The sequence below is a fragment of the Apodemus sylvaticus genome, chromosome 1 (genome assembly GCF_947179515.1).
Source record: "Apodemus sylvaticus chromosome 1, mApoSyl1.1, whole genome shotgun sequence".
Lineage (NCBI taxonomy): Eukaryota > Metazoa > Chordata > Mammalia > Rodentia > Muridae > Apodemus > Apodemus sylvaticus.
In genome coordinates, this window is record NC_067472.1 from 199838209 (window position 1) to 199854533 (window position 16325).

Consider the following 16325-nt stretch of genomic DNA (forward strand, 5'->3'; position numbering starts at 1 on the left):
TTCTTACCACTTCATCTTGACACTCCAAACATGGACCTAGCTTCAAGATGAAGTAGACAAGCCAAACCAAGTCACACAGAGGCTGATCCTGTGCAGAACGAGGGGATCCCCAGTCCCTATGACACTCTCTTGTTCCCTCCAACTGTCAGCTGTGAGGGGACAGAGGCACAGTTCCATGAGGCAGCCTCTAGCGGCTTGTGGAATACCCTAATCTTAACAGAGATCTGGACTCGGAACAGACAGGTTCTTGGCTCTAGTGTGGAAAATAATTTCAGCCCTAGCAAGTAAAAAGCAAAGTGTGGATATTTTAAACTCTAAGCCTGAGAGAAGTGCTCAGAAACAGACAACATGACATATAACCAAGTGTGGGTACATGTTTTTAGAGGGAGAATGGGGGAAGGTGGTGTATACAGGACCCTCAAGGGATAGCCTCGATTGCATTCGCATTAGCTATAATACCTTTTTCCATGGCTCTCAAGTTACATTCCAAACGGTTGCTAAGAAACCTTTTTCCTTTCCTCTTTTGCAGAGGTTAGCAGGTGGCTCCAGAGATGCCTTGGATGGGATTATAATTAGGTAAGGTAAAACCAGAAGCTACTAGAATTGTACACATTTAGTACACATCCTTTCCTAGAAATGGAGTTTCTGGTAAAATTCCTAGTTAAGTGTAGTCTACAGCTGAGGGGAGAAATGCCTTGAAGCAGCTAACTGTATCGGCACTCCTACTTCTACAAGGGGAAAATCAGCTTCACCCAGGCTCCAGAATCACAGGCTCTATTCCTTTTTTTCTTTAAGATTTATTTATTTCATTTTTGTGAGTACACTGTAGCTGTCTTCAGACACACCAGAAGAGGGCGTCAGATCCCATTACAGATGGTTGTGAGCCACCATGTGGTTGCTGGGAATTGAACTCAGGATCCCTGGAAAAGCAGTCAATGCTCTTAACCACTGAGCCATCTGTCCAGCCCCTCTATTCCTTTCTTACATCCCCATAATTTTCAGTATTGATCTAACATCCTGAGCCAAGCTAAGCAGAATTTAGAATCCAATCTGAGGAGTAGTCAAAGAACAAATGCTACCCCAGTCAGTAGAACTGTAGGACCAGAAAGATTAGCCAGAGCCCCATTTAGACACAGCCATGGGTCTTTGGAAGAGTCAGAAATGGAGGGATATACCTGTAACCACAGCACTGAGGAAACAGAGACAAGAGGAATGCAGTTACTTCAAGATCAGCCTGGACCTCACGCTGAGTTTGACAACAGGGACAGAGGCTATCTGGAAGAAAGCAAGGCAGAAACGCAGCAGCTGTACAAAAATAGCGTAGAGTAGCGTAGCTGAGAAAAACAGTAACGAACAGTTCTAGAGCGATCTGTCTGGGTCTCAGAATGGGTTAGCCTTAAAACGTCAGGATAAGGGAGGTGCTGCCCGCAAGGGTGTGCCAAGGCCGGAATGTAGAACCGTGGGTCATGCTGGGTGGCACAAACGCTGTCCAAAGATGGCAAAGAGCCTTTATGAGAGCAGAACAGAGTCTGAACCTGTTCTGGTGATGTTTTTCAAGCTGTGACCAGACAAGCAGCAGAAGCATTTAATATTGACTCTGGCTTCTGCTGGTTTCCTAGATTACCAGCCAGAAGTCACTGACCCTTCCCGAGCTATTTCCTTCTGCCTCCCAAGCACCCTCAACTGCGATTGGATGCAAGCCCACTCAACATAGGTCAGTTGAGGCACAATGCCACTTGCTGGTCTCTAGGCCGCAGTCATGAGCCCCTATACCACTTCCACCTTGGACCCTACAACTACAGGTCGCTCATCGTCTGTTGCACAATATAAATCTATTTTAAGGAACAAGAGTTTCAATGTGTTGCCTAGGTGTCCCTGAACCCCTGGACTCAAGCCAACTAGATGCCTCAAGCCTCCAAAACAATTCGAATTTTAAAATAATTTACATCAATACGAATTTGGGATTGCGGTGAAATTAAGGGAGCTTGCCTCTGCACCCTTGGGCAACATCCCTTATAACGTCCAGGCCCTGCCTTTGCTGAGCCCTCAGAGAGCAAGGATCCAGTCTAGCCCGGTCCCGCTGCGCTCCCCACAAGTGCAAGATTGAATGCAACCACCGAGAGCCAAACGGCTACTACCCGCCTCGCTCAAAAATGGTCGCAAGCACTGCTTCCTACTCTGCCGGGTGCGCATCCGAGGTACCCGCTAGACCGCCAAATAGTCACCTCCACAAACGGAAATACCCGATCTTAACCGAAAAAGACCGAACCTCAAGCTACAACGAGGAGCAACCGGGGGTGGGGTGAGGAGCGGCAAGGGCTGCGCAGGCGCAGAGCGCAGCCGAGGCAGGAAAAATCGAAGCGGGCAGGCGACGGAAAGAGCCGAAGCGGCGGGGCGCCCGAGGCCGTTGCCGACCTCCGCATCGAAGCCGCGCCTGCCGCGGAAGCTGAGCCTCCACCGGTACCCTGCGGTACCTTGCCGCCGCAAGCGCGGCTACCGCCGCCTCCTTCCACCTCTCCCAGCCTCCTAGCACAGGGAGCAAGCGGGCGGGAGAGCGGCGGACCGGTAAAGGCCGGCGTCCGCAGCCGCAGCGGGGCCTCACAAGACCCGAGTGGAAGAGGGGGAGGAGAGCGCGGGGCCGGAGCAGGGGCGGGGCCGAGAACCGCCGAGTCCTCCCGAGCACCTCCGAACACGCCCGAGGTGCTAAGCCAGGCCAGAGCCGGACTACGGGAGCCGAGGCGGGCCGTGCGGTGGGCGCGGAGCAGCGCGGCAGGCCGGGCGGGCGGCAGCGGAGGAGGCCGCGGTAGCGGGTCCGAGGAGCGGAAGCGGCGCAGGCGGCGGCGGGGGGCCGGGTGGCCTGGGTCCCGGGCCCCGCGGCGGCTGCGGCGGCGGCGGCGACGGCAGGATGATCAAGCTGTTCTCGCTGAAGCAGCAGAAGAAGGAGGAGGAGTCGGCCGGCGGCACCAAGGGCAGCAGCAAGAAGGCGTCGGCGGCGCAGCTCCGGATTCAGAAGGGTAGGGGTCGGGACCCTGCGTTCGGGGTCAGCGACCGTGGCGTGAAAATGCGGTCTCTGATATTTGGTATCGGGGGTCAGGGTTCGAGGGTTGTGATGCGGGACGGGGGTGCGGTCACTAGGGGGGTCAGAGATTGGGGCCGAGGACGGGGCGTTGGGATATCGGGCCTGGAGAGTTAGGGACCCGGAATCTGTTAGGGGAGGGGTGTAGTTCTGAGAGTCAGACGGGAACTTTGCTCTGGGGTGTCGGGCTGTGAAGATTGTGAAGTTTACGAACTGGGGAGAAGTAGGAGATGGTTTAGTGTTTCATACTGGGGACCGGTGGCCCGGGACTCAGGTCTAGGGGGTCAGGCAGACAGTTTTGAGTTTGAGGTGAAGTGGAGGGAGAGAAGAAGGAGACAGGAACTAAGAAATGGGAGTGTGGGTCAGTTTAAGCTACCATGATGGAAATCTCCAGGATCAGGTGGGAAGTTGGACTTGAAATAATATGGAGGACGGTGGAGGCTGGATAGTTGATGTGAGTGGGTAACTCAGTGTTGGGGTGGGGGGTGTGCCATGGTCCTTGAATTGCGGTGGACAGATAAGCAGTAGTGAGTGGAGATGATGAGTAGAGATAGAGCACCTCAGGTTTAAGGTGCTCAAGGGTTCTTGGAAGCAAGGGTTATGAGCATAGAGGTTCTTGGGGACTGTGCTATGGGAACTTGTGGAGGACTCAGCCCTGTCCCAAGAGATGGGCACTCAGTTACACTGGAAGATGCTTGTATATGGGATACTGTGTATCCAGAAGAGTCCATGAGGAGACTGAAAAGGGGAAAGAGTGTGTAGTAATACAGACTAAGTACACCACACAAAGAGCTGCTCTCTTCAGGTCCAGAACTTGTGGATTCTGCTGACACATGCCCAGACCTACCTTCCTTCTTTTACCTGTTTCTCCCCCCTCCCTGCTGTCCAAACCTAGACATTAACGAGCTGAACCTGCCCAAGACGTGTGACATCAGCTTCTCAGACCCAGACGACCTCCTCAACTTCAAGCTGGTTATCTGTCCTGATGAAGTAAGAGTAAAGCATAGGGGATTCCCAAGAACAGACCAGGGGTCTTCATACGAGCAGGGTCTTCATGCACTCTCCCTTCCTCTTCCAGGGCTTCTACAAAAGTGGCAAGTTTGTATTCAGCTTTAAGGTGAGTCTCAGGTGTGCAAAGGTAACTCTGTGGAGAAGACTCCCTGCACAGCCAAAACACTTCCCCATCTCATTTCTCTTTTCCTGGAGCCAGGTGGGACAGGGTTACCCACATGACCCTCCCAAGGTGAAGTGTGAAACAATGGTTTATCATCCCAACATTGACCTCGAGGGCAACGTCTGCCTCAACATCCTCAGGTGCGAGCCCTGCCTTCCTTCCCCTCCCAAAGCCTGCCTTCTGTGGACCCTGCACCCATCTCTGTCCTCCCCCATCCCCCTTATGGTCAATCTGTTTCTGTCTTCAAATTGGTTTTTTTGGTTTTTTTTTTTTTGGTTTTGGTTTTTCCGAGACAGGGTTTCTCTGTATAGCCCTGGCTGTCCTGGAGCTCACTCTGTAGACCAGGCTGGCCTCGAACTCAGAAATCCACCTGCCTCTGCCTCCCAGAGTGCTGGGATTACTGGCGTGCACCACCACGGCCCTGCTTCAAATTGTTTTTCTAATGACCTGACCTTGGCTTTCTCCGAGCCCTGTCCCGTATCTTCCCTCTTTCTTAGCTCTCACTCTTCAGTGTTAAAGGGCCTTCTGTGGGCCTGACTGGTTGGTATTAGCAGGGCCGGTGGCAGCCTCCCACTCACCAGCCCCTGATAACCTTGATGCTCTCTGCCCACAGAGAGGACTGGAAGCCAGTCCTTACGATAAACTCCATAATTTATGGCCTGCAGTATCTCTTCTTGGTAAGTACGGATAGGCATTTGAGGCTGAGGGTTTGTTGGCCACCTGCCTCTCTTGCCTGTTGACTTCCACTTGTACTGGCCACAGGAGCCCAACCCCGAGGACCCACTGAACAAGGAGGCTGCCGAGGTCCTGCAGAACAACCGGCGGCTGTTTGAACAAAACGTGCAGCGCTCCATGAGAGGTGGTTACATCGGGTCCACCTACTTCGAGCGCTGCCTGAAATAGGGTTAGCGATTACCCATCCCTGCCAGGGTTACCCGCCCTGCATCCCCTGCAAATATTTATTGGGGGCCCAGGTAGGGTGTGTGGGGTAGCCTCGGCCCCAGCCGTGGCCTTGCCTCTCCTCCCTGTCACCTGCCCCTGGTTATTTTTTTTTTTTGACCACCACGTGATTCGGTCGGTGCTGCCTTCCCTCCGACCTGCTCAGCAATGGGAAATGAATTGGCTTGTTTAGCGCCCCGCCTCCCGCCGGGTGCTGTCCAACCCCCACTCTTGACTGTGGAGTAAGTGGGCAATGGGCCTGGGTCGCTAGGCCCAAGCAACCCACCCCACCACCACTGGAGGTCCCACCAGGCTATTAAAGGGGAATGTTACTGCATGGCCTCTGCCTCTTCCTTCTGTGGGGTGGGAGGTACAAGTGAGGTCCACCAGCGTCTATAATGAAGATAGTGTGTGGCCTTGGGTGGGGTGGGACCACTCACTGGGATGAGGCGCAAGCAGTGGAAGAATCGGCTAATTTCAGCTCCTGGCCCTTACACCCACAAAAGGGAGCCTACAAGTCATTTCCAGGCTTGCCCCTTTATGCCATGTGTGGGCCCGCCAATTTGGTTCGTGCCAAGATGCCATAAATGAACTGCCCCAAAGTGGGTGGAGTATGGGCCTTCCAGAACGAGTAGCCAGCCCTGCTGTGCTCCCGCCATGGGCCTGCGAGGCTGGCTTGGGTGGAACCTGTACCTTCTACTGAGGCGCGGGGTCCTTTGCGCATGCGCTTCTGTGGCTGGCTATGCGCGTGCGTCCTAGTACTTCCCAGCATTCCCGGAGAGGGTGGGTTGTGTGACGTCAGGTCGTTTAATCCGGAAACGGCGACCGCCGCCGCAGAGGCTACCGAATCGAGGGGTTGTCGTTGGTGGAGTTCCCAGGCTTCGGAGGGATAGGGGCGTGACCCGGAAGCGGAAGCCCATCGTTCTCTCGGCTCCGGTGAGTGGTCTCTGCTGAGCCGCAGGTCCCGTTTAGGCGGCCGAGTAGGAGGGCCTTTAGGCTGGGGTGATCGGAAGCCGCGCGGCCCGCCTGCCCCTCCCCACACCGAGCGAGGTCTTCACCTCCGCCTCCCTCGGTACGCAGGCTCAACACCCCCAAGACCTGATGTGTGTCTGCCACATCCTGAGCGCAGACTCTGCCACCCCGGCGAGCCTGGATTCCTCCACTTTCATGTCCACTTCCCCACCTTACGGCCCAACTTCCAACTTAGATTTCAGAACCTACTCCATTCAATCCTCCCTTGTCGAGGGACCTCACAACTACCCGCTCCTCAGTACTCAATCACCTTGGCGTCCCTACTCGGGTCTGGGTCCCTGGAACATTTCAGAACCACACCCTTAAGTCAAACTGGCTTGCCCGTCGCCTGTGGAAGCCGAGCAGAGAGTAGAGTAGGTGTGCATGAGTCAGAGATGTATAACTAGTTCTCACTGGTTAATCCTTTTTGACTACTTAAGCGTGCCTCCCGTTTCTACACTGTCTACTTATATGACCGTTTCTCTTTTGCTACCCTGGGCCCTGCACCCTACGGCTAGGTCTGACGGCTGTCCCAGACGTGCTGGTGGACTCTCACCACCATGGACCTGTTGTTTGGGCGCCGGAAGACGCCAGAGGAACTACTTCGGCAAAACCAGAGGGCCCTGAACCGAGCCATGAGAGAGCTGGACAGGGAACGACAGAAACTAGAAACCCAGGAAAAGAAAATCATTGCAGACATCAAAAAGATGGCAAAGCAAGGCCAGATGGTAAGTGTCAAGTGGCCAGGGGATGGGACATGAAGCAAGGTGCCATCCCAGCCACTGTTGTAAGGAAAACAGTGACAGTGCTTTGAGCAAAGTACCCTGGAGTGTTGACTAATTTCCCAGTTTGAGGTGTCAGGGAGGACCTCTTCACAGCTAGTACAAGTGAGCTTCCAGAAAAGCTGGCCATCACGCAGACCACAGCCCAGTTGCCAAGCCGAGTAGCAAACTGGGAAACCAAGAGAACTAAGGAGTGGGCATAGACCAGACAAGGAACCGCAGGCTGCAGTGTGAGGTGTGATAAATAGGCAAGAGCTAGTCAGCCTTGGGCCAGTAAGGATGGGAGATGGACAAGAACAGTTGTTCAGAGATGGTTATTTCCTAGGGGTGTGTCAGCAACCTTTCGGTAGGGAGTAGAAGCTGGACCTTGGATGCGTTTGTATGTGATTCTAGACACAGCCTGGGGTGAATGCATATCCTTGGCCCAAGACAGATTCTTGATATAGTCTAGGAGTCAAAATTGAGTAAAAAAGCCAGGCAGTGGTGGCGCATGCCTTTAATCCCAGCAATTAGGAGGCAGTGGCAGGCGGATTTCTGAGTTTTGAGGCTAGCCTGGTCTACAGAGTGAGTTCCAGGACCACCAGGGCTACACAGAGAAACCCTGTCTGCTGTGGGGGTGGGGGGTGGTGTAAAAAGATTGTGGCTATCCTGGAGGTGACTCTGCATCAAAGGAAATAGGTACTGAGCCTAGGCCTTTTAGGATTTGGTTTTTTTGCTTTGTTTTTAAAAAAGACAGGGTTTCTCTTTCCTGGAACTCACTCTGTAGACCAGGCTGACCTCGAACTCAGAGATCCACCTGCCTGTGCCTCCCATAGTGCTGGGATCACAGGTGTGCGTCACCACCACCCAGTGAGCCTAGGCCTTTATACAATTCTACATTTACAGTAGCTGGTGCCTATAGTCCCCTCATTAAGGCAGAATTGTCAGGAGGCTACTCTGTTCTATATATGGGCTGAGGAATCCCTGAGACAAGGGTGAGATTTTATATCTTATGTATAACCTCACAGCCTCATCCTTCTCCTGCCCACTCTGCAGGATGCTGTTCGAATCATGGCAAAAGACCTGGTGCGCACTCGGAGATATGTACGCAAGTTTGTATTGATGCGGGCCAACATCCAGGCTGTGTCCCTCAAGATACAGACTCTAAAATCCAACAATTCAATGGCACAGGCCATGAAGGGTGTTACTAAGGCCATGGGCACCATGAACAGACAGGTTTGTCCCTCCCAATCCACTTTCCCACCCCCACTGACCTTCAGGCAGGTCACTCATCCCCCCTGCCTTCTTCCAGCTAAAATTACCCCAGATCCAGAAGATCATGATGGAGTTTGAACGGCAGGCAGAGATCATGGACATGAAGGAAGAAATGATGAACGATGCCATCGATGATGCCATGGGTGATGAGGAAGATGAAGAGGAGAGGTTGGAGAGCTTAACAGGAAGGCAGGGATATTTACCAGGCCCTGTACAAATTCATAGTCCTGACAAGTTGTTCTTCTTTCCTAGTGACGCTGTTGTGTCCCAGGTCCTGGATGAGCTGGGACTGAGCCTCACAGATGAGCTGTCAAGTGAGTGTCCCAAATCCACCCATTTACCCACTCAAAGCTCAGCCACAGCTCTTGACCCCCAACTCTCTCTGCAGACCTTCCCTCCACCGGAGGCTCACTCAGCGTGGCTGCTGGTGGAAAGAAAGCAGAGGCCACAGCCTCAGCCCTGGCTGATGCCGATGCAGACTTGGAAGAGAGGCTCAAGAACCTCCGTAGGGACTGAAAGCACTCCACTGGCCTCAGTGCATACACCCTGCCCACCCCACCCTACCCCCATAATAAAGAAATTTGAACACAAACTTACCAAGGCTGTGGGCTTATTACTAGTGACAACAGGACCCAAATTCCAGGTTGGAGTAGGGGAGGATGACTACTTATTACAAAGGGCTCTTAGAGCTACCAGCTGCAGGCCCCACGTTAGAAGTTAAGCCAGTGACCCAAGTGGGCACAGCACCCACATGCCCGACCTAACACATTCATGGAGATGTTTAGTACCAACCTAACAATCCAGACCAACAGACAAGGTGGTAACTGTCCACCCAATTTGAGATGTGGAACTCAGGGGTCAAAGCCAGGATAAAACTTGAGCGCTAACGCACAGCACTGCTTTAATAATACTGGCACTCTAGAGGTAGAAAGATCTGAGTTAAGGCCAGCCTGAATAGATTTCCAGAATAGCAAGACCATGTCTATAAAAGCAACCCCTTGACAATGTGCACACAACCCAATTTGATTGAGTGTAAGCTGGTAAATAGCTTTACCTGAGTGAGGCCTCCCCATCCAAGTCTTGACCAGGGACAGCGTACACATTTTTCACCCTGCTAAAGTGATGTAAGGTACCCTGCAGAACTTTCTATCATGTCCCCAAACAGCTGAAGCATGAGTGACTGACTCGAAGTTTTTATTAAATCCACAGAAGTAAAAACCATTTTGTGAAGAGGACTGAGGGGCGGGGCCAGCAAGAACAGGAGTCAGGCCACCAGAGGAAGGGCAGGGTATGGGGTGAAAATTCAGAGACCAGAACTGGACTGGGCTGACCACAAGAACCCCAGCTTCAGGGGCCATCACCAGGGCCAGAGTGGACTGGGCTGACCACAAGAACCCCAGCTTCAGGGGCCATCACCAGGGCCAGACAGCTCCTGAGCACTTAGGCCAGCACTGGGAAGGTTCAATGGTGGTGGTTCTACCAGAACAGCAGAAAACTTGGTGTCACCAAAGGCATCGTTCATACGTGTCTCAAAGAAGCGCTGCAGGCCGATGATGGACTGAACATCCGCCTTGTCCTGGTCCAATTAAGAGTACACTGGTGAGTGGGTCCTGGTTTTTCTTCCCCTTGCTGCCCCCTCCCCACTTCATCCCACAGGCTCACCTCAGTCAGTTTGTTGAACTGTTTGAACATACGGCCCACATCTTGGGCAAACTCCTGGGGGGAGCTATAAGGAGGTGATAGCTTCTCTTGGAGTCGAGCACGAATCAGGGTCAGATCTAAGGTACCACCAGGCTGCTCCTGCAGGGAAAGACACACACACAACATAGACATTAAGGGGAGCCACCAACCTCCTGGCACCTGCAACCTCTCCTGTTCTGGGACTCACCATGGAGAATGTAGAGTCCGTAGCCAGCTGATGCAAGGGGCGGCACGGTTCATGGCAGAACAGGGCAAGTAGAACACGCTCACATTTCTAGAGGGTACAAGAGATATATATCAAGTTGTAGCATGGAAACCTTCAACTACTGGGCCACCCAACACATATGCACTGGGCCCTCACCCGCTGGTTGGCTGGTGAGAGTTTAGCTACCACACCAGTGCTATCTGCTCCATCCAGGCTAAGGCTTCCATCTTCCTCCTTTAGGTCAGGGAGCACGTGGCAGAGTGAGCAACTCCATTCCTCCCTAGGATGAGAAAAATTAGGAAACGTAATTGATGACACAACCAGCTTTCCACAATCTATCTGATCCTGCCCAGGCACCTCACACATACCCTGGAACATCCTGCAGAGCAGGGAGGTGGCAATCCAGGTGGAAGCAAAACTCGCACTGGTTACACATGACCAGGTCACCAGGTTTCTGGCAGACACGGCAGATAGTGGCACTGTCATCCAGGATACCTGGCCCACTTACTGGGGCTGAGGTAACCTCAGGAGCCACCACCTCCAAGCCTGAGCTGGTACTGCCACTAGGTGAAGCTAGACGAGGTCCCTCAGCACCAGGACCTTCAGTCAGAGCCATCAACACAGGCTTGGTTTCAGGACCCTCAGGGGCAGCAGGGGGGGCTCCAATAGCAGCTTCTGTCTCTTCTTCCTGTAAGACAGTTTATTATTAATATCAAAAATCTTAGGGTGACAGGTTTCACTCTATAAGCATCATCCTGTACTCCTGTATGTAATTAAGACAGGCTTACCTTGACAATGGCCATGCCAGGAAGGGGTGGGGCACCAGGGGCTCCTGGTGGCACAGTCCCAGCCTGACCAGCAGCTGCTGCAGCAGCACCACGTTCAATAACAATCAGATTGTAGTCCTCAGTAGTGCTTCCAGGAAAGACCTTGAAGACTGGTGGCTGGCTATCAGAGGTGAGATCCAGATCCAGGCGTTCAAGGCTCACGCGTGGCACCTTCCTCATGAGGCCACTTACCTCTCCCTCACCAGAGCGGGACCTGTTAGTGTATCTTGCCATGAGCTCACATGCATTCCTACCACACTAACACTGTACCCACCTACTACTTCAATGGGTTGCCACACTTACCGCTTCATGCCTGATACATGTGGCTCTGCACTTGAGTAGGGATCATCTGCTCAGAAGACAAAAATGTTGGCAGAAAAGACAGAGATGGGGTACTCACCAAGCCCAATTTAAAGGAAAAACTACTTACCTGACCCAAAGCCATAGCCCTCTTGTACCTCCATGGGCTAGAGACAGAACAGAACATGTGCCATCAGCAGGGACTAGGAACCCCGAGGCCCGCATTCCCTCTCCTTTGTTCCTTCCCCAGCTCACCTGACTACTGCCAGAACCTTGCTTGCTAAGAGGGCCTGGGGCTCTTGGAGGAGCCATGGGCCCAGGACCTGTGGAGTTCGTACCAGGACGCTCAGCCACAATCTTACCTGAAGAAAAGAGGAACGAGGATTCAGAGGATTACCATTAGGCACAATACTGTCTCAAATGCTCCCATGGCCCAGCAAAAAAAAATAATAAGACCACGCAACCTACCAAAGGCTTCAGCACTCTTGGTCCAGGCATTGAGATCCCACTGAAACTTCATCTCACCATGAGGCTCCACAGGGTCCACAATCATTTTGAGGGCCCGATGCAGCTGGAAATAGATCTAATGGGGCAAAAATATGGTACACATGAGCATGCTTGGCAACTTAAGAGGGTCTCAAGGTGCTGAGGGGCCACCCAGCTGAATGAGGCCCACCACTACACACCAGCTTCTTAGAAAGCAAGAGAGCTGTATTGTTATCACTCTCCAAAGCCCAAGAGGCAAAGCGCAAAATGTGCTCCTGGTGCTTCTGAATTTTGGTCATGGTCCAGTGCTGGCGCTCCAGACGTTCTTGCTGACCCTCAGTCACTTTCTGCAAGTTAAGGAAAACAGCCTCATTGTGGAAAGCAGAGCACACTAGGATCCTTCTCCAACCTGATAGTGTCATGTCAGCTGCCAACATGAGCAGAGGCCGATCAATACCCGTCCAACAGGAAGTTTTACCTGGGCATCGTTGACCAGAACTCGGCCCCGCTTATTCAGCTCCTTCATGATCTGCAGAATGGCCATCTTGACATCAACCTGTACTCGCTTCTGCACATCAGACACCTGGCGGATCCTAATGGACAAGACAAGTCAAGCCACCAGGAAACCTTGCCCTGGGATCCCAACAGCCCTGGCACCGGAACTTACGAGCTTCGAACCTCCTTGGTGTTTTTCTGCAGTGTGGCATGTTTGTCCCCAAGGCGTTTCACCAGTGAAGCCAAGAGTTTACGTTGGTTCCTCACTGCATCTTCCAAGAACTGGTACCTGAGACCACAAAAAAAAAGTGAGCCTGCATGCTAAACTTAAGATAGTGTATCCAACTACCCACTATGCCTTTAGACTCACTGATGGTCCTTGTGAGCATTAAGCTGGCAGTCCCGGCATGTCAGAGTGTCACAGCTCTCACAAAACAGCACAAGGGGTTCATGCTTGTGCACATTACAATAGACTGTTCGTTCTCCATCTCGGGTCTTAGCGGGCCCTAAGAAATAGGAATTATGCTCTTAACATCTCCAACTCAAGCAACAAACAAAACAAACCCCTTATGACCCCATTCCAGCTTGTTCTACAACCTTGACTCATCCATCTACTGACATGACCTAGATCTGGAAGCTTTTTACTCAGAAATGAACGCACCAGTTCACATAAGGAGTAAAGACAAGCTTGTGAAGAAACAATCTCTTTACTACTTCCTAGGAATCTTCCCACCAGCCAATGAGCCATTGCTGAACAAACAAGGCCTTGATGGCTCAGAGTTAACACCAGCACTCGCTGTTAAAAATACCAATCACAAGCTGGGCGTGGCAGCACACACCTGTAATCCTAGCACTTGGGAGGCAGAGGCAGGGGAATTTCTGAGTTCGAGGCCAGTCTGGGCTATAGAGTGAGCTACAGAACAGCCTGAATACAGAGAAACAAATACTCGGAAAACAAAACAAAACAAAAAAATAAAATACTAACCATATCAGCACCTAGGAAACAGAATGATCGTAAGCTCAAGCTAAGCTTGAACTGCATATACCAAATTCAAACAGACTTGTTTGTACAGTGAGATGTCTTCAAAAGTCCTGAGTCCCAGAACTAGGGAGACAAAGCAGACCTGAGTTTGAGACCAACCTGACTTGCACAGTGAGTCCAGGCCAGGTGGGCTAGCTGGAATATATGCTGAGTTATCACAAGAAAGGCCTGGTGGGTCACAACTTCAAAACCAGTACTTGGGAAGCAAAGGTAGATATAAAATCTGTGAAGACCATCCTGGTTCCTGGTTTAAAAAGTTGAGTTAAAGGACAAGATTATACACAGACCTTGCCTCAAAAAAGCTGGGCATGGTACTCAGTAGCAAAGGCAGATAGGTATCTGTGAGTTGAAGACAGCAAATTCTACAAAGTTCTAAGATAGCTAGAGCTACAGAGAAACCCAAGTCTTTTTTTTTTCCTGAGACAGGGTTTTTCTGTGTAGCCCTGGCTGTACTGGAACTCACTCTGTAGACCAGGCTGGCCTCAAACTCAGAAATCCGCCTGCCTCTGCTTCCCAAGTGCTGGGATTAAAGGCGTGTGCCACCACCAGCTGGCTTGAAATCCAAGTCTTGAAAAGCAAAATACAAACAAAAGGAGCAGGGGACAGCACACTCCAAATGCCTATTTTAATCCTAGCACTTTAGAGCTATGGGAAAAGCATAAAAAGTCCAAGGCAAAGCTTTTAATCCCAGGAAGGCACAATCTGTGAGTTAAGAGGCCAATCTGGCCTACAAAGTTCCAGGACAGCCAGGGTTACAGAGAGAAAACCCTGTTTAGGAGGGGTGGAAGAGTCCAAGGCCAGCCCAAGCTGTCTCACCAAAATACAAAGTAATACTAGACTGACACATCAGTCCCTTTCCTCCCCAATGCTAATCCAATCCAGGCTCTATTAACCAAGCGCAAACTATGTACCGCTAGAGAGCAGATGCACCCCTGATCTGTCCTGGAAGTGTAGCTCTCTTGCTATCCTTCCTTACTCCTCATACCACCTCAGCAGCATCCTTCCCACTACCATCTTAACAATGTCCTCCTAGGTGGGAAGAAAACTCACCATCACATCAAAACGTGGCTCCTAAAAAATCTGGACCAAACCCAGAAAACAATTATCAACCTGACCGTAAACCTTAATCAGAGAAGATGCAGACTCACCCCCACCGATGGCCTAAGAGACTTAACCCAACTTGTCAAGAAACTCTCCCTGTTCCAGAGCCCTTGTTTTTCCAGGGGTCTAAAAAGCCAGGTGCCAGAGAACACCCAAATCCAAAAATGGAAGTCACTTCCGTTTTGCCAGCTGCTTATGCTAAGTGATCCAACACCAGAACCTACATACAATCCTCCTAGAGACTTCCTAGTACTGACTGTAGCAGATGTTAAAAGACCCTACCTACACACCCCCTGCCTGAGTGAGGCCTTTTCCTTTCCACCTAGGCCTCCAAAGTCTGCTCCTGAACACAAGCATTTTTTGAGTTCTGTGTCAGGTTCCTGAAAATCCACTTCGTCCCATCCATCAGTATGCATTTTAGTCAAGCAAGACAAACAGTTCAAACGGCCTTCAATTCTTCAACATACCAGTGGAGCGCACGGTGTGGTCCTTGGTGTATTTCACCCGCTGGTGAGCCTCCACACAGGTCTCACAAAGTGGTTCAGAGCACTCCACACAATAGCTAGTGGCTGGGGCATTATCTTCACAGCTAGTGCAGCACTGTGAAAGAAAGGAGGGGATTAGAGCAGGCAGAACTATTCAGCAGACCTGTATTTACTTCCCAGAAAACACAAGCTAAAGTTCATATTATGCAGTCAAATCTGTGCTGCCCTGCCAGAGACTGGGGACTGTACTGGGACTGACTGTACGAGGATACAATCCACCAAATTAGGGAAGCTGATGGATGAGAGGCTCTGGAAAAGATCATACTTCCCTCTTCCCCAAGATATCCCACAACACATACCTGGTTAGCATCCTGGGAGTCAGAAGAGGCCTTACTGCCACTACCACGCATAAAATAATTCTCCACGATGTCTTTGGAGTAGCACTGCTGCTTGCACACTGGACAATCCACCGCTGCAAAGATAGGAGTGTGAATGCATGCACACCTAAGCTAGGCCTCCCACTCCCACAAGCAGTCGAGCCAGGACACTGCTTCCTTGACGTCTCCCATCACATTTTGCATCTCGGTGTTCAGGCATTCAGAGGCCCGTTCCCCGCCCCCTCTTAAACCAACAGGCCTACTTAACCCTGCCCGGGCCCCCAAACCCTCGCACAGGCGCAGTCACGAGCACGGGCTACGGGGAGGGGGAGGGGCGCCCGGCCACCCAGTACTCACTAGCGCCTTCGCCCGCCGAGCCGCCATCCCCCGAATTATTCGCTGCGGCGGGTGTAGCGGGGCCCAGGCAGGCACTACAGGCCGAATGCAGGCAGGGCAGCAGCCGAGGGTCCCGCTCAGGTCGCAGGCGCTCGCGACACACGCCGCAGTGCTCCAGAAGCTCCTGCGCCTCGCCACCGCCCCCCGCAGGGGACGACGCGGCCGCAGAGGCCGTCGCGGCCGAAGAGGCGGCCGGACGCTTCTCACCGCCCGCCGAGCCCTCGCCCGACCCTGGGCTACCAGAGGCCGCTGAGGCGGCCGTCGCGGCCGAGGCCGCCGCAGTCGCCGCCGCCGCCGAGGCCGCCATTCACACGCCGCCGGGGGTGGGGGGGCCGCCCAGGGGAGGAGGGGCGCGGAGCCCGCTGCGCAGGCGCAAGTGCGCTCGCCGCCAACGGCCAGGCAGCCGCCGAAGCCGCGAGGCCGAGCGCCGCCACGCGTCTCCTGGGCCGACGCCCGCCGCGCCCCAGGCGCCGCCGAGATGCGGCCAAGCCGCTGGCTGCCGGCCTCTGTACACTCGACGGCGCCGCCACCCGCGCCGCCTCCTTCCTTGCTGCTGAGACTCGCGCCGCAAGACTTGAGAACAACCGCCCGACCGCGCGCCACACGCAGAAAGAGCCGCGGCCTGGAGGCGGGACAGAAATATCTGGCGCCGACGCCGCCGCGCACGCGCGCTG

At 52.8% G+C, this 16325-nt stretch overlaps 3 protein-coding genes across 4 annotated transcripts; 2 read left to right on the top strand and 1 right to left on the bottom strand.

The window, feature by feature from the left end:
- The first annotated feature begins 2694 nt into the window (after positions 1-2694).
- Ube2m (ubiquitin conjugating enzyme E2 M) lies at positions 2695-5526 on the top strand. The gene is made up of 6 exons (XM_052171166.1): positions 2695-3014; positions 3972-4066; positions 4155-4193; positions 4287-4390; positions 4864-4927; positions 5013-5526. Exons 1-6 carry the CDS (start codon positions 2906-2908, stop codon positions 5151-5153), a joined length of 552 nt encoding a protein of 183 aa, XP_052027126.1. The 5' UTR covers positions 2695-2905; the 3' UTR covers positions 5154-5526.
- A 443-nt stretch (positions 5527-5969) lies between these two features.
- Chmp2a (charged multivesicular body protein 2A) lies at positions 5970-8832 on the top strand. Of its 2 annotated transcripts, none has more exons than XM_052171130.1 (6): positions 5970-6125; positions 6719-6928; positions 8018-8197; positions 8274-8404; positions 8489-8550; positions 8625-8832. In XM_052171130.1, exons 2-6 carry the CDS (start codon positions 6761-6763, stop codon positions 8750-8752), a joined length of 669 nt encoding a protein of 222 aa, XP_052027090.1. In that variant the 5' UTR covers positions 5970-6125; positions 6719-6760; the 3' UTR covers positions 8753-8832. The 2 variants fall into 2 exon arrangements, with proteins under 2 accessions (XP_052027090.1, XP_052027100.1); XM_052171140.1 differs by lacking the exon at positions 5970-6125 and adding an exon at positions 6140-6261.
- Positions 8833-9413: 581 nt separating this feature from the next.
- Trim28 (tripartite motif containing 28) lies at positions 9414-16049 on the bottom strand. The gene is made up of 17 exons (XM_052170882.1): positions 15613-16049; positions 15238-15350; positions 14861-14993; positions 12621-12756; positions 12423-12539; positions 12234-12348; positions 11956-12102; positions 11738-11852; positions 11525-11631; positions 11400-11436; positions 11273-11318; positions 10931-11183; positions 10511-10830; positions 10299-10422; positions 10125-10211; positions 9899-10036; positions 9414-9812 (listed from the first exon to the last, which is right to left on the bottom strand). The coding sequence occupies exons 1-17, from the start codon at positions 15956-15958 to the stop codon at positions 9639-9641; spliced, it is 2508 nt and encodes an 835-aa protein (XP_052026842.1). The 5' UTR covers positions 15959-16049; the 3' UTR covers positions 9414-9638.
- Positions 16050-16325: the final 276 nt, after the last annotated feature.

Bases quoted from the DNA above. Each gene is read 5' to 3' on its own strand.
- Chmp2a (XM_052171130.1), top strand. From the start codon at position 6,761: ATGGACCTGTTGTTTGGGCGCCGGAAGACGCCAGAGGAACTACTTCGG. The intron at 6,929-8,017 runs GTAAGTGTCAAG...CCCACTCTGCAG, and splicing joins TGGCAAAGCAAGGCCAGATG to GATGCTGTTCGAATCATGGC. The intron at 8,198-8,273 runs GTTTGTCCCTCC...GCCTTCTTCCAG, and splicing joins TGGGCACCATGAACAGACAG to CTAAAATTACCCCAGATCCA.
- Trim28 (XM_052170882.1), bottom strand. From the start codon at position 15,958: ATGGCGGCCTCGGCGGCGGCGGCGACTGCGGCGGCCTCGGCCGCGACG. The intron at 15,351-15,612 runs GTGAGTACTGGG...CTATCTTTGCAG, and splicing joins CTCGGCGGGCGAAGGCGCTA to CGGTGGATTGTCCAGTGTGC. The intron at 14,994-15,237 runs GTATGTGTTGTG...TTTCTTTCACAG, and splicing joins ACTCCCAGGATGCTAACCAG to TGCTGCACTAGCTGTGAAGA.
- Ube2m (XM_052171166.1), top strand. From the start codon at position 2,906: ATGATCAAGCTGTTCTCGCTGAAGCAGCAGAAGAAGGAGGAGGAGTCG. The intron at 3,015-3,971 runs GTAGGGGTCGGG...GTCCAAACCTAG, and splicing joins GCAGCTCCGGATTCAGAAGG to ACATTAACGAGCTGAACCTG. The intron at 4,067-4,154 runs GTAAGAGTAAAG...TTCCTCTTCCAG, and splicing joins TGGTTATCTGTCCTGATGAA to GGCTTCTACAAAAGTGGCAA.